Genomic DNA, 13,831 nt, shown 5'->3' with positions numbered 1-13,831 from the left:
GACCAGAGGCTCTGGTGTTCTCATTCTCTCTCTCATAAATAAAAAATACCTATTTTTAAAAGTGGCAAAGATGTTTGTGCTCATTCTCAGCATCAAGGAACCCTGGCCCATGCACAAACCTGCATGCCTGCACGTGTGCACATATACACACTGATTAACTAGTATGACTTTTCGCCTACATGTAGGGCTGGGTGGGGTTGCTAGGAGGTAGAGAGCTTTTCCTGCATGTGTGTTGCATTAGCTATGATTCAGCTCAGCTGTGAGTGACAAACGCTGTAAGTGACAATGGCGTGAGACAAAATTGACCTCTTCCTAGCCAATCCTATGTGATGCAAGGTACGCTGTGATACTGGGTGCCCATCTCCTTCTTTCCTGTAGATTCACTGTCACTTATTTCCAAGCTCATCCATTGTTCAGAAATGATACCTCATGTCCATCTATAATGTCCAAGTTTCTACCAACTGGAACAGAAGAACAAGAGGAACAAAATTTAAGTGCCCATTGTCTCTTAAAGCAAGGTTTTAGAAGCTACCAAATAATACTTTTGCTGATACCAGTAAAAATTAATTTCTCATTTGTGAGACAAATCACATAATCAGACACATCTTATGGGAGAAAAGGGCATATATTGAGCTTATAGTTTCAAGAGGAAGTTTCATGATGGCAGAGAAAAGCATAGCACAAGCAGGAAGCTGGTTCAACTCTTCATACATCAGCAACACACTTTTCAAAGCTCTACAAGTTGAGAACTAAATAGAAGGATTCATGACAAACACTTGAATCCATAGGGGCCACTTTGCATTCAAACCACCACTATAACTAATCCTGAAAATGGCAACAGTATACCAGACAAATGTAATCATTTCTCTGACCCTGGTGGTGGCACACGCCTTTAATCCCAGCACTCCAGAGACAGAAGTAGGAGGTCTGCCATGAGTTTGAGGCCCCTTGAGACTACACAGTGAATTCCATCCAGGGAAGCCTAGGCTGAAGCAAGACCTTACCTCCAAACAACAGCAAACAAACAAACTAACTAACTAAGTAAGTAACTAACTAACTAAAATTTTATACCAATAACGAAGAAAGAAGTCTGGACAAGAGCTAGCACCTGCCAGAGTACAGCCACTGGTACTAACAGAGTTTTTAAAAATTATAAATTCAGGTGTGGTGGCACATATCTTTAATCCCAGCATTTATGAGGCTGAGGCTGTGAGTTCAAAGCCAGCCTGGGGTTACTTATTGAGTTCCAGGTCAGCCTAGGCTAGATAGAGTGAGACTCTTCCTTTGAAAAAAAAAAAAGCAACAAAAATACTCTAGAATTTAAAACTAGACAAACATCAAAGGATTATTCTTCAAATGTTAAGACACAAAGGCAAATATTGTTGAAATTGAGAAATATTCATTTAGTCACAGGTCACCAAAAAATTAACCTTGACCTCCCCAATATTAAATAGTTCAGGGGAAATGTCACCCTATCAAAGGTCAGAATCAAATTATATTCTTGGTTGTTAGGTGTCTCTCATTATCCAAACTAAAGTATGGGGGAGAGCGCTACTGGATAGAGGGTTAATTCACATAAGAAATGTATACAGTGGCTGCTAAATGAACCATTTGTGTGTGTGTGAGAGAGAGAGAGAGAGAAAGAGCGAGAGCGAGAGAGAGAAAGAGAGACAGAGACAGAGACAGAGAGACAGAGAGATCTATTTATATCCTATTATTTATATCCATCTGAATATTTACCAAGTATAAAACAAGCTGTTAATCTTTCAAATGTAGGAGCCATATTCTGTATAACCCAATCCTGTTGACATGTGCTTGAAATAATAGTTATATATTTATTGCTTCAACCTATTAAGAGTGATACATTCTCACTCTGTTATTGAATTAGAAATTTAAACTGATAAAGTTACAGCAGAACCTCAGATACTTAACCTGTTTCTCTGCAGCCATGAAGTAAGTTAATATTATAAGTGCTTAATTGAACACACATAAACCAATAATAATAAAATTGGAAAGTGAATCTTGCAGTTATAGAAGTATCTATGAGGACTAGTTTATACCACTGCAGTGATCCTTATAATGTTATTCTTATTCTGGCATATAGTCCATCTAGCAGCCTAGAAATTTCAGATTTCTGTCTTTTTATGCCTCTTCATTACTCATTCAGCACAATGCTGAGATTTGTGTGATTTTTCTTGGCTTTTTATTAGATCATCTAAGTATCAGGGTTTTAATATGAACTCAGGTTTCATATTTTTTTCATCCTGTGTAGTAGCTCTCTAGATCAAAAGTGAACACTACATTAATCTTATGATTTATACATTATTTTGGCTGGATGCCTTCTCAAGAAGTTCTCCATTTTACTTGCTTTAGAATTTGAACCTGTTATACTTTCTAGAAGTAATTTTTTTTCAAGATCATTAGTTCATTGTACACTCATAAAGCTATTAAATAGGTGAAATTTTATCTTTACAGATGTTTAACTTTTGTTAAAGGGTACTATAGCCATGTAGTTTTCATGAAATAGAGAAAGGATATTAATGGAAAATGGTGTTAACAAAATTATGAAATATGGATGCAGTCCCAGGAGTAAATAATTTTTAACTAAGGGTCCTTTAGCTTTTAGATGTCACTGAAGCATTTGGAAGAAGATAAAAGATGATTAATACTGAAATAGAGAAAAAGAAAGAAAAGAATGAAGAAAAATTAAAAATAAGTTCATAGATTCTCTTTGATATATTAACAGAGAAAGTTCCAAAACTTTTAATGTTTCTTCTTGGAAAAATACTAGCCCAAACTGGCCCTATGAGGAATTTAATGTAGGATTTTAAGACATCATGGATTTCATAAATATCAACAAATTCATTTCAGCTTCATTTCTCAGTAATTGTATGTAATATATGTGTTCTTTGGCATTCTAGTTGTATTAATTGGTAGTTACCACAAATAGATTTCCTCAACATACAAACATCACACACAATCTTCAAAGTAAAAGGAACAGAGAAGAAAAAATTTGTCATGGGAAAAAATTAAATAACTTAATGAACAACTGTATGAATGATCAAACTAATTCAAGATAATAGAAACATTGGATCACAAATTATTGCATTGTCTGGTAACCTAGAAGTATTTTATGAAATGTACTTATGATTTTATAGTATATTAAGATTTTCCACCTACAACTGTCATTTTAAATAGTGAAATAAAATTTACATAGAGAGGTATATTTCACTTTGAAACTTGAATTGAAATTAATTACAAGATAATTATAAACATCATAAAAGAATATGTTTGGCATCTTATGATGACTATTGTGATCTATTTGAAAAAAAGCTAACATTTCTATCTCTCTTTCTTCTAGTCTTCCTTGCCTGCTAAAGCTGACCTCCCAGAGATTTTCATTGCTTCTTATAAGTGGCCTGGATGGATTCATGGTCCACTGGACCAAAAAAATTGTGCTGCATCTTGGGCATTTTCCACTGCAAGTAATAAAGTGCTTTAAATTACTTCCTTATTTTTCCCCTTTGTCTTTAGAGCCTGATAGAGCAGTTGGAATGCTTCTAATATTTAAATATTACCAAATCATAAAAAAACAGGCCAAAAATTATAAATTTTATTCTAAAAATCATTAATAACTAGAAATAGATAATGAAATAGAAGAGTAAATTGAAGATGCCAAATGCTCCTTGTTTATTGAGAAACAAGGTCACATAATAATATAATTATGGTTCCTTTTAATCCATAACATGATCTGTTACTTTAATATGTACGTACATCTATCCTTACATATTTTTCTATTTGCTTTCTATTGCTTTTTTATCTATTATTTATTTATTATTCTATTTCTTTATTACTATAACTATTATTTATTTTTATTCTATCTATTTATTTAGGATTTACAAAAATATATTTAGTTCATGAACACTTTTGAAGCAAAGTAAAACTTTTCAACTTAGTTTCAGATCACATTTTTTTCTCATTTTATACAAAATAAATATATGTTTAATTATAAAGTAAAAATGATTCTAATAAGATTAGCTGTTAAATTAATGTCAAAATTACTGTCAAAGTATATAGGACACCTCTCTTATAGTTAGTTTTATAGAAGTTCATAAGTCAAGTAAATAAATTAAATAGGCTGATCCCAAGATTTGATCTTGAAAATTTTCCTCAACAGAATATTTAGTTGTATTTCCACTATATAAAACCTAACATGGTAACACCTGGTTACCATAAAAGATCTTCATAAAACTATGTTGTGTGGTTCGTAGATTAAAGCACTAAGAGCACTGTGAACTAAGCTTACAAGCTCTCAGAGACATTAGCTGTGAAAGGTGGCATATCTTGGGACAGAAATAAGTTGATCTTATTTGCATATCCTTGCTTCATAGTATTAATAGGTCATTCCAGAATTTTCTCTGCCAGGAGCATAGCATTGGACAGATTCATGTCCAGAGTGGCTGTGACTTAATTCTACACTACTGCCTACCATTGCAGCATAATATACCCTGGCTATCTCATTTCTATTTATTGAGTTAAAGATTTAATCAGCTAACTTATGTTCTATGTATAATAGTTCTTCCACATGATAAGATAGATCAGTACTTTTCAATAAGATAAGGGACATTGTTAGTGGTGAAAAATAGCAGCTTGTTGAGGTACTAAGCAGGATGTGAATACTGGTGTCTCAAGTAACAGCCTGACAGATGGACTTAGGGCAGGCCTACATCTGCATCTTCCTCATGCTAAATTCATCAGCCCACCAGAGGAGATGTTTTTGACCGTTTTGTTTTTATTTCAGAAGTTACAGTTTTACATCCTGTATATTAAGTACTATAAACTACCTTAATTCTTTGCATGTGTGCTTTTGTGTGAAAGAAAATAAATTCTAGAAAGATGTATCCAGAAATGGTAATTAAAATAAAGGGGGGCTGGAGAGATGGCTTAGCAGTTAAGTGCTTGCCTGTGAAGCCTAAGGACCCCGGTTCAAGGCTCGATTCTCCAGGACCCATGTTAGCCAGATGCACAAGGGGGCGCATTTGTCTGGAGTTCATTTGCAGTGGCCGGAGGCCCTGGCGTGCCCATTCTGCCTCTCTCTCTATCTGCCTCTTTCTCTCTCTCTCTGTCCATTGCTTTCAAATAAATAAAAATAAACAAAAAAATTAAAATTAAAATAAAGGGAAAAAAATCCAGGGGTGTTGGCACACACCTTAAATCCCAGCAGAGGTAGGAGGATCACCACGAGTTTGAGGCCACACTAAGACCTCATAGTGAGTTCCAGGTCAGTCTGGACTAGAGTGAAACACCACCTCAAAAACAACAACAGCAACAACAACAACAAAGAAAAGAAACAGAAAAACAAAGGGGAAATTGAGAGTAACAAAAACCACTGCAAAATGGAATTAATAAACTACCTAAATCTCACACATGTACAGAAATATTTACATAACCAAATAAAACTCAAGCTATATCAGAAGCTTCTGAAGTAGAGACAATTGAGTAATTCATGTCACAGAGTAGATTTGGAAATAGAATAAAATAAACAGGGATAATAATAGAGTAGGCCTCAGAGGTGGTGCTGGATCTTTCCAAACATAGAACATAAACAGTTGGCAGAACTAAATCATCAACTCTTGATTTTCTAAGACATTTCAAGTAAATTTGCATTAAATTTTCATTGCAATCCAGAAATATCTATAAAAACAAGAGGAATGTATCACATAATTAGCATTGATAACACTCTCCTTTACGCACAATCTAAGTGAATGGAGCTCAGAGACCTTAGCAGTCACCAAGGTCAGTCATCCAGTAATATGAAGGAGGCCAAATAAGTAAAGGACTCCCGCCCTTGAAACCAAAAGATGAGGACTTTCTGAGACAATCATGAATGCCAGGTTTCCCAGGCCCTTGACTACAGTTTCTTATAAATGTAGTTTAAGAAGGAAAAAGAACTATGCTAACATTTAAAAACTTGATATTTGATGCTGACTTATTAAAGAAAATGTAAATATATTGAAGAATTTCTGTTTTCTTTTAGGAAATAGAAAATTGTTCTGTTGAGATTATCAGAGTTAATAGTATAATGCAAATTGATTCTGTGAACTAAATGCTAGTAAAATAGTAGTTGAAAATTGAGGAGCAAGTGGAAGGTTGCAGATTTAACATAAATTAAGCACCTAAAGTGTGCCAGTAATTACACTATAGAATTAAGCATGTAGTTACATAGAACACATATGCATATTTATATGTGCCTGAATTATTATAAAGTGAATTCAGAAAAACTCCGTATTAGCACTTTGAAAGGCTCCTATACACAATTTTGTTGAGGGAAAAGTAATTTTTGTTGATAAAATCTGGTTAGAAGGAGCATTTGGCCTTTTGCCTTTAATTAAAAGTGAACAACAAAGATCTCTTTGGATTATCTTGAGATTAAACATTAAAAATGATGGGGCTGGAGAGATGGCTTAGCAGTTAAGCACTTGCCTGTGAAGCCTAAGGACCCCGGTTCAAGGCTCGACTCCCCAGGACCCATGTTAGCCAGATGCACAAGGGGGCACATGTGTCTGGAGTTCGTTTGCAGTGGCTGGAGGCCCTGGCGCGCCCATTCTCTCTCTCTCCCTCTATCTGTCTTTCTCTCTATGTCTGTCACTCTCAAATAAATAAATAAAAAATGGACAAAAAAAGTTTAAAAAAATGAAACTGTTCTATGGATTCTGCACCAAAATATTTATTTATTGAAATGGCAGCCATGCTAATGTTTTCATGACCTCATTGTTCACATTAGCTTACCAAAGAAGCATGACCCAACTGATGACTTGTATAGATCTTGCCACCCATTGAGTAATTTCTAGGCCTGTCACTATAGAAGGGTAGGACCATACCTCTCTCCTCTTGTTGAACAGCATAACCTTTAATACTACAGTGCTGGTGACATGTATAAGCTGAATAAATGTTGGGAAAAGGGTTAGTTAATGCTACAGAATTAGTTAGAAAGTTGAATCCTAAAAGGTTAATGTGTGTCTACAACTGGTAATACTAATTTGCTTGTTATAGCTAATATTAATTATGCTATTAATCTTATATCATATTGCATATCATTAGTCACATGCTGTATGTAGTAGACAATATTACATTTACAGCTATAGATACACTAATAATTGTTAATCACAATTATAATAGTTAATGATAACTATAGCTAATAATGTACTCACCTTTATATTTATATATTTGCATATATAAAGACTAAATTCTATATCCAATGAAATATTATTTTTAAAGTATTTTATTATTTATTTGAGGGGGGAAAGGGAGAGAGAGAGAAGAGAGAGAGAGGATAGGCATGTCAGGCCTCCAGCTACTGCAAACAAATTCCAGATGCATGTGCCCCTTGGTGCATCTGGCTTATGTGGGTTCTGGGGAATTGAACCAGGGGTCCTTAGGCTTCACAGGCAAATGCCTTAACCGCTAAGCCATTTCCTCAGCCCCCAATAAAATATTATTAAGATAATTTTTCATCATATTGTGGAGATAAAATTAATAAATAGATTTGAGATATAACATAGATTTGTACTACTTTGAATTAGCTAAAGTATGGTCTCCAAGGTAGCTACATTAGATAAAAGTTTTTTAATTAGGGGTCCAATTTACTTTAATATATAAAATGACAAGAAATGATCATATAATTAATATTTTCATGATGAATTTTAATGATTTTTCAGTTTATTTATAATCATTAAAAATGTGTTTATCTGTACCTACATGGAAGAAAATGTTCTAGGTGCAGAAGATAGAAGTATAATAACCCATGGCCATTTCCTTTGATAAAATCTACCAATAGAGAGATTTCTTAATGAAATGTGGAAAATACGCACAAAGGAATCTTGAACTAGAAAAGTCTCTAAATTCAAGATACAAATATAAAACAAACATTAGGGTTGAAATGGCAGAGTTGAATGGTTGGAATACATAAGCTATATTGGTACCATTTGACTTTAATTTTGAAAATTATCTTGGAGTTTGAACAAAAAGAGCTATGTAAATTATTAAAGTATCATATTATATGCCATTTGAACATTAATCACTATTTTTATTTGACATAGGTGTGGCAGCTGACCGAATTGCAATCCAATCTAACGGTAGATACACAGCCAATCTCTCACCTCAGAATTTAATCTCTTGTTGTGCCAAGAATCATCATGGATGCAATGGTGGAAGCATTGACAGGGCTTGGTGGTACCTGAGAAAACGTGGGTAAATAGCTGCCTATCGTGCGTTTCTAAAATTCTTATAAGTGCTGTCTTAAGTTAGAACACAGAAAAATAATGCTTGTTTCAAACCTTAAAGTACTCTAAAAATTATTCCACATCTGTATAAATAGTACATATATATATATCTTTTTTCACTAGTATTAGAAGCAGAGATAATAGTGTCAACATTTCCCAAAAAATTAATGAGAAAACTCAAGTAGATATATTTTTCTTATTGATCTCAGCCAGACATTTTTTTACTGGGTCCCCAATAGGCAATAACAGAATCAATGCTGCTGATAAATCTGTTATTCCCTTGGTTACCTAGGTTTATGATATGTAATTACAAGAAAAGTCAGATTAAATATAACAAAAATGAAACAAAGTACTTATAAGTGTTTTAATTCACAATAATCATTGTCTCACAATAATTATATGAGGAAAAATTAATCTCATGATGGCTGATACCTACATGGCATCCTGTGTCTACTGTGAGGGTAAAGGTGTTTGTGAGCTGAATCATTGACCCCTTGGTCAACTGATGAACTGTGATATGCTAAGTGCTCCTCTCATTTTCCATCAACAAATCTGATTTACTTCTCTCATAGCTTCTAACTATGCAGCTAACCCAGAGAGAGAAGGCATGTCAGACACTCACAGGAGCTAACACATGATTTTTTTTCTCATGCTTTGTCTAATAAAGTGTTGCTTTGAATGAACAATTTAGGCTGATATCTTCCTGGAAAATACTCTTTGTTTGGCTTTTATTTTGTATTATGAGTAAAATGAAAGATTTTATGAGCTTAAAAGATAAATTATAGGGCTGCAGGGATTGCCTTGTGGTTAAGGCACTTGCCTGCAAAGCCAAATGCATGTGGAGTTTGTTAGTGGATGGAGGCCTTGGCATACCTATTCTCTCTCTCTCTCTCTCTCTCTCTCTCTCTCTCTCTCTATATATATATATATATATATATATATATATATATATATATATATATATACATACATACATACATACATATATATATACACACATATATACATATATATATATACATATATATGCACACATATATGTATATATAGATAGATATAATATACTTCTTTCTCTCAAACAAATAAATACAATTTAAATATTTATATATAAATATATATATATGCAAATAGCAAGCAAAATTACAAATATTTACTCCAGAAAAGTTAAACATAAATGTTATGATGCCATTTTACTAATTATTTTTTTCTCTCTCTTTTTTTCTTATTCTCTTATTCATCTTAGACTGGTATCTCATGCATGCTATCCGCTTTTCAAAGAACAAAATACCACCAATAATATCTGTGCCATGGCAAGTAAATCCGATGGGCGGGGTAAAAGACATGCCACAAAGCCATGTCCCAATAGCATAGAGAAATCTAACAAGATCTACCAATGTTCTCCTCCATACAGAGTCTCTTCCAATGTAAGTCTGAATAGCAAGCACTAATGATGACTGACACTCTTAAACCTAAATAGCTCTACTGTTAAGATTATTTAAAAATTACTTGAAAATATTATTGCCCAACTATGTTATGCTCTCAGATATAATGTTTTATGTGTGTGAAGGGAGCATGTTGTATGGTTGGGGTGGTATGTGTGGTGTGGTTTTGGTGGTGCACATGTATGCGACCGTATGTTGTCCCATGCACCTGTGGTGGCCAGTAAGAAACATCAAGTATCCTACTCCATTGACCTACCTATTCTTATTTGAGCCAGAGTCTCTTAATGACCCTGGTGCTTTCCATGTTTTCATGAGCTCCTGTGATACTTGAGCTCTAGTTCCCTATAGGACTGGGGTTACAGGTGCAGGTGACCGTGCCTAGCTGTTTATGTGAGTGTTGGAAATCAAACATAGGAGGACTCTCAGAACTCCTTAGACTCTCGTGCTTGCAAAGGAAGAGCTTTTAACTACAAAGCCACCTCTCCAGCCCTCAGACACAATTTTTATGCTGAATGTGACCAATAAAAACTTATACTTTGGGTAAGATGTTTAGTCTTTATATTACCAACATAAATGATAAGTTTCAAGTTTAAAAATGTCAAAGAATTGGGTAACTGAGCAAGAATGATGCTTTCTCATTGAACCTGATTTCAGCACAGGGTGAAGGAGATAGACACTGAGGACACTCAACATCTACTAAAGCAGAGATCCAGAGGCTCCTAACAGCCCATCCCTGAAGTAGGCTTAAAATGCACTCAGCATGGCTCAGGGAATTTTGGGGAAGAGGGCACAGAAATATTATTAGAGACACAAGTTGGGACATTATGCAGAGAGACATTGCCTCTCCCCCATAACTGACTGCTGTCCCCACAACACATGACCCACAATCCCCCTGGGGTTACATGCATTCCCAATGAGGAAGGCCTCTTCAGAACAGGGGCAGAGATGAGGGAACCGATGGTACCAACATGTGTTGTTTACATACTAAGTGTATCCATATCTAATAAAATTTTTTAAAAAATTAAAATTAAAAAATATCCAAGAAAACTTGCATTTAAAATTATTTTTCTTGTGTGTGTGTGAATTTGAAAATTTACAGCTACTCACTACCTTTTTGTGGTGATAGTTTATTTTAGTGACCTTTTTTTCTTAGTCTACCACATAACTGTAGTGAATATAGCCAAAATGGGAGAAAGACTCCCATAGTTTTTAGTTGTTATGTTAAAAAGCCTAGGCAGGGGCTAGAGGGATTGTTTAGTGGTTAAGGCATTTGCCTTCAAAGCCAAAGGACCCAGGTTTGATTCCCCAGGACCCATGTTAGCCAGATGCACAAGGTGGCACATGTATCTGGAGTTCATTTGCAGTGGCTGGAGGCCCTGGTGCACCAGTTCTCTCTCTCTCTCTCTCTTTCTCTGTCAAATAAATAAATAAAATATTTTTTAAAGCCTAGGCAAGTTTTACGTCATCATATTTGTAAGAACTGGCCTCATGTTCAAAAAATCTGAACCTTTTGTTAGACCCACTTACTTCCAGAATACAATATATTGTTGTTATTTTGATGCACAGGTCTTTTAATGCATTGACTATACTGATACTTATATAAATGTGTGTCCTGCCAGGCTTTAATCTATGCCTCCTGTGCAAAGGTTCCTGATATACAAGATCAGTCTCTATGGTCTGAGTACAACATACTCTTTCATACTCCTGGCTATTCACTATTCCATCTTGAGAACTGTCACACAAGAATCCAGGCCCCTTGTGATGTATTATTAATTCCTAAATGGAATTAACATCTCTTTCTGTTTTCATTCACCGTGCTTTATGCTCGTTCCTAAAATAAAAATCATTATATAATAATGAATTTAGTAGTTTTGTTTTCTGAGTACAAGATATAAATGTCTTGAGAATAAGTACAGGGCCAAGATTCTCTTCTACCACACTTTCTAATGTATTGTTTGTGATTAGACTACATTGTAAATAATGAAGTCATGGTGGATTATGTGATTCCTAAGTTGATTGCACACAGCTAACATTGTACATAAAATATTAGGCTTAGTATGTCTCATTGATGTTCAGTGATACATTTCATTCCAGGAAACTGAAATAATGAGAGAAATTATACAAAATGGACCAGTTCAAGGTAAGCTCAGATAGAAGATGGGTTTGACCTACTCACTCCTATAGTAAACAACATTACATTGAGTTCATGTAAAAAGAGCTTTAAAAAATATCTAAGAGTCTTCATAACGGTTTGATACTTTGACAAATAGTGCAATTAGGTTAGCTCTTTAGCAGTCATTATGACTTAAGAAGATAGACTCATTTGTACATTGAATTTACATATTAATGACACATTTGAAGAAAGTTGGCTGGGTCTTTCCAAATGGACAACAGACACTCAAGCATAAAGTACTGATATTAATTTATAAGAAGCTCACTCTATCAATTTTGTCCTGTTAAAGCATCATATGGAAGTTTAGATACTTACTTTCACCTTAAGTGATTTATATAATAGACAAAAATTGAGAATTAGTTGAAACATCTTAGTTTCCTTTTTTAAATTAGGACAGGGGAAATTTAGTAAGCTAGCATGATTTTCTTTGCATTTTACAAAAGCCTTTGAAATTGAATCAATTTTGTGCATGTTATTTAAGTAATAAAATTGTTCAGTGATTTGCTTCATATAGATTTTGACTTTGTTATTTATTTCTTTAATTTATTGATTTTCCTTGTGCCAATGACAATGACAAAGATAAATTCACAAATGTATTCCCTGCAGAAATCCTGATTGATATGCATGGGAAAAAATTCAATTAGGGATAAAATGTATAAAATTGTGAACACTTAAGACTTTAGTAGATTATCAATACAGTGGAATGGAAAACACAAGCATCACTAATTTAAAACATTTGCTATATACTCCAGGAACTATTGGCAATTTTTTTTTTTGATTTTTCTAAATGCTGATCTAGTTACTATTCTACTTCAGTGTATAGCAGGAGCCATGGATCTTTACAGAAGTTGAAATTATTCATTGAGAAATTAAAGCTTAAAGTAAACATATCCTAAATTTAATTTTAAACACTCTTGGCCAGGAAAAGTTGCCCAGTGAGTGAATTGCATGCTTCCTACACATGAGGACATTAGTTCAATCCCAAAACTCATGTAAAATGTTTTGAATGGCAGCATGTGTTTGTGATCTCTACATTAAGGAGGGAGAGGCAGATGGATCCCATAGGACCCCAGAATAGCCATTATAGCTTCATTGATAAGCATCAAGCCATTGGCAGACTTGGTTTCAAAAAGTGGTGAATAGCATTTCTAAGGATAATACCCAAAATTGTCCTCTGGCCTACATGAATGTACATAAATAAATAAATAAATAAATAAATAAGTAAATAAACAAACACACACACACACACACACACACACACACACACACACACACATATCCCCTCCCCAGACACAAATCTTATGACCTTGTAGCAAATCTTAAACCCATGAAAGGAAACAGTTTTGTCTTGTGTAACTTCTTGTCTCACAGTTTTGTGTAATTCTACATCATTTAGTGGTTGTTTGTGTGACAGATATAATAGAACAGGAACATTTAGGCTCAAGGCCAAATACAAAACGATTACTTTGGCATTTGCTACCTGAATGACTTTTGCTAATTTACTTAATCTTTATCAATCTTCAAGTCATTGTATTAATATTTCATCTCTCCATCTTTATCTCCATATACCTCTCAATGCTCCTTCAGCAAAAATCTTTTGAGAAGCATTTTCTTGACAGTCTTAACCAGAGTCAAGACAGAGCAAAAATCAAGTTTGCTACATTTGGTTACATGCATGCAAAAATTCTATGTAAGAAGTTCATTGCAGATTCCTGGTAGTAAAATTACACCATTGTAGCTTATTTCATTGTATATTTTTAGACTCATTAATTTTGATTTGACATCAGAGACTTAAAGAAAATGCCGCTTATGAGGTTATTGTGACAGCTTCTTTGTTGTTGTTGTTGTTGGTGGTGGTGGTGTTTTATTAGGAGTGTTTTACATCAGTGAAGAATATATTTTTCTTAATGGTGCTTAGGGTCAAGCTCTAAAAA

The 13,831-nt window shown here is 34.2% G+C and overlaps 1 protein-coding gene across 5 annotated transcripts in view; it reads left to right on the top strand.

Annotated features, from left to right (window-relative positions):
• Tinag (tubulointerstitial nephritis antigen) overlaps positions 1-13,831 on the top strand; it is a 69,957-nt gene that overhangs the window by 14,743 nt on the left and 41,383 nt on the right. For 3 of the 5 annotated variants that reach the window (XM_004668204.3, XM_045157208.1, XM_045157207.1), the window contains exons 5-8: positions 3,362-3,485; positions 8,100-8,250; positions 9,526-9,706; positions 11,819-11,864. In XM_004668204.3, coding sequence (XP_004668261.2) covers positions 3,362-3,485; positions 8,100-8,250; positions 9,526-9,706; positions 11,819-11,864 — 502 coding nt within the window. The remainder of the gene's footprint in view (positions 1-3,361; positions 3,486-8,099; positions 8,251-9,525; positions 9,707-11,818; positions 11,865-13,831) is intronic. The other 2 variants (XM_045157206.1, XM_045157209.1) reach the window with 2 other exon arrangements.

The sequence above is a fragment of the Jaculus jaculus genome, chromosome 8, assembly GCF_020740685.1.
Source record: "Jaculus jaculus isolate mJacJac1 chromosome 8, mJacJac1.mat.Y.cur, whole genome shotgun sequence".
In the NCBI taxonomy this organism is placed as follows: Eukaryota; Metazoa; Chordata; class Mammalia; order Rodentia; family Dipodidae; genus Jaculus; species Jaculus jaculus.
This window is presented reverse-complemented; position numbering and strand designations above follow the sequence as displayed.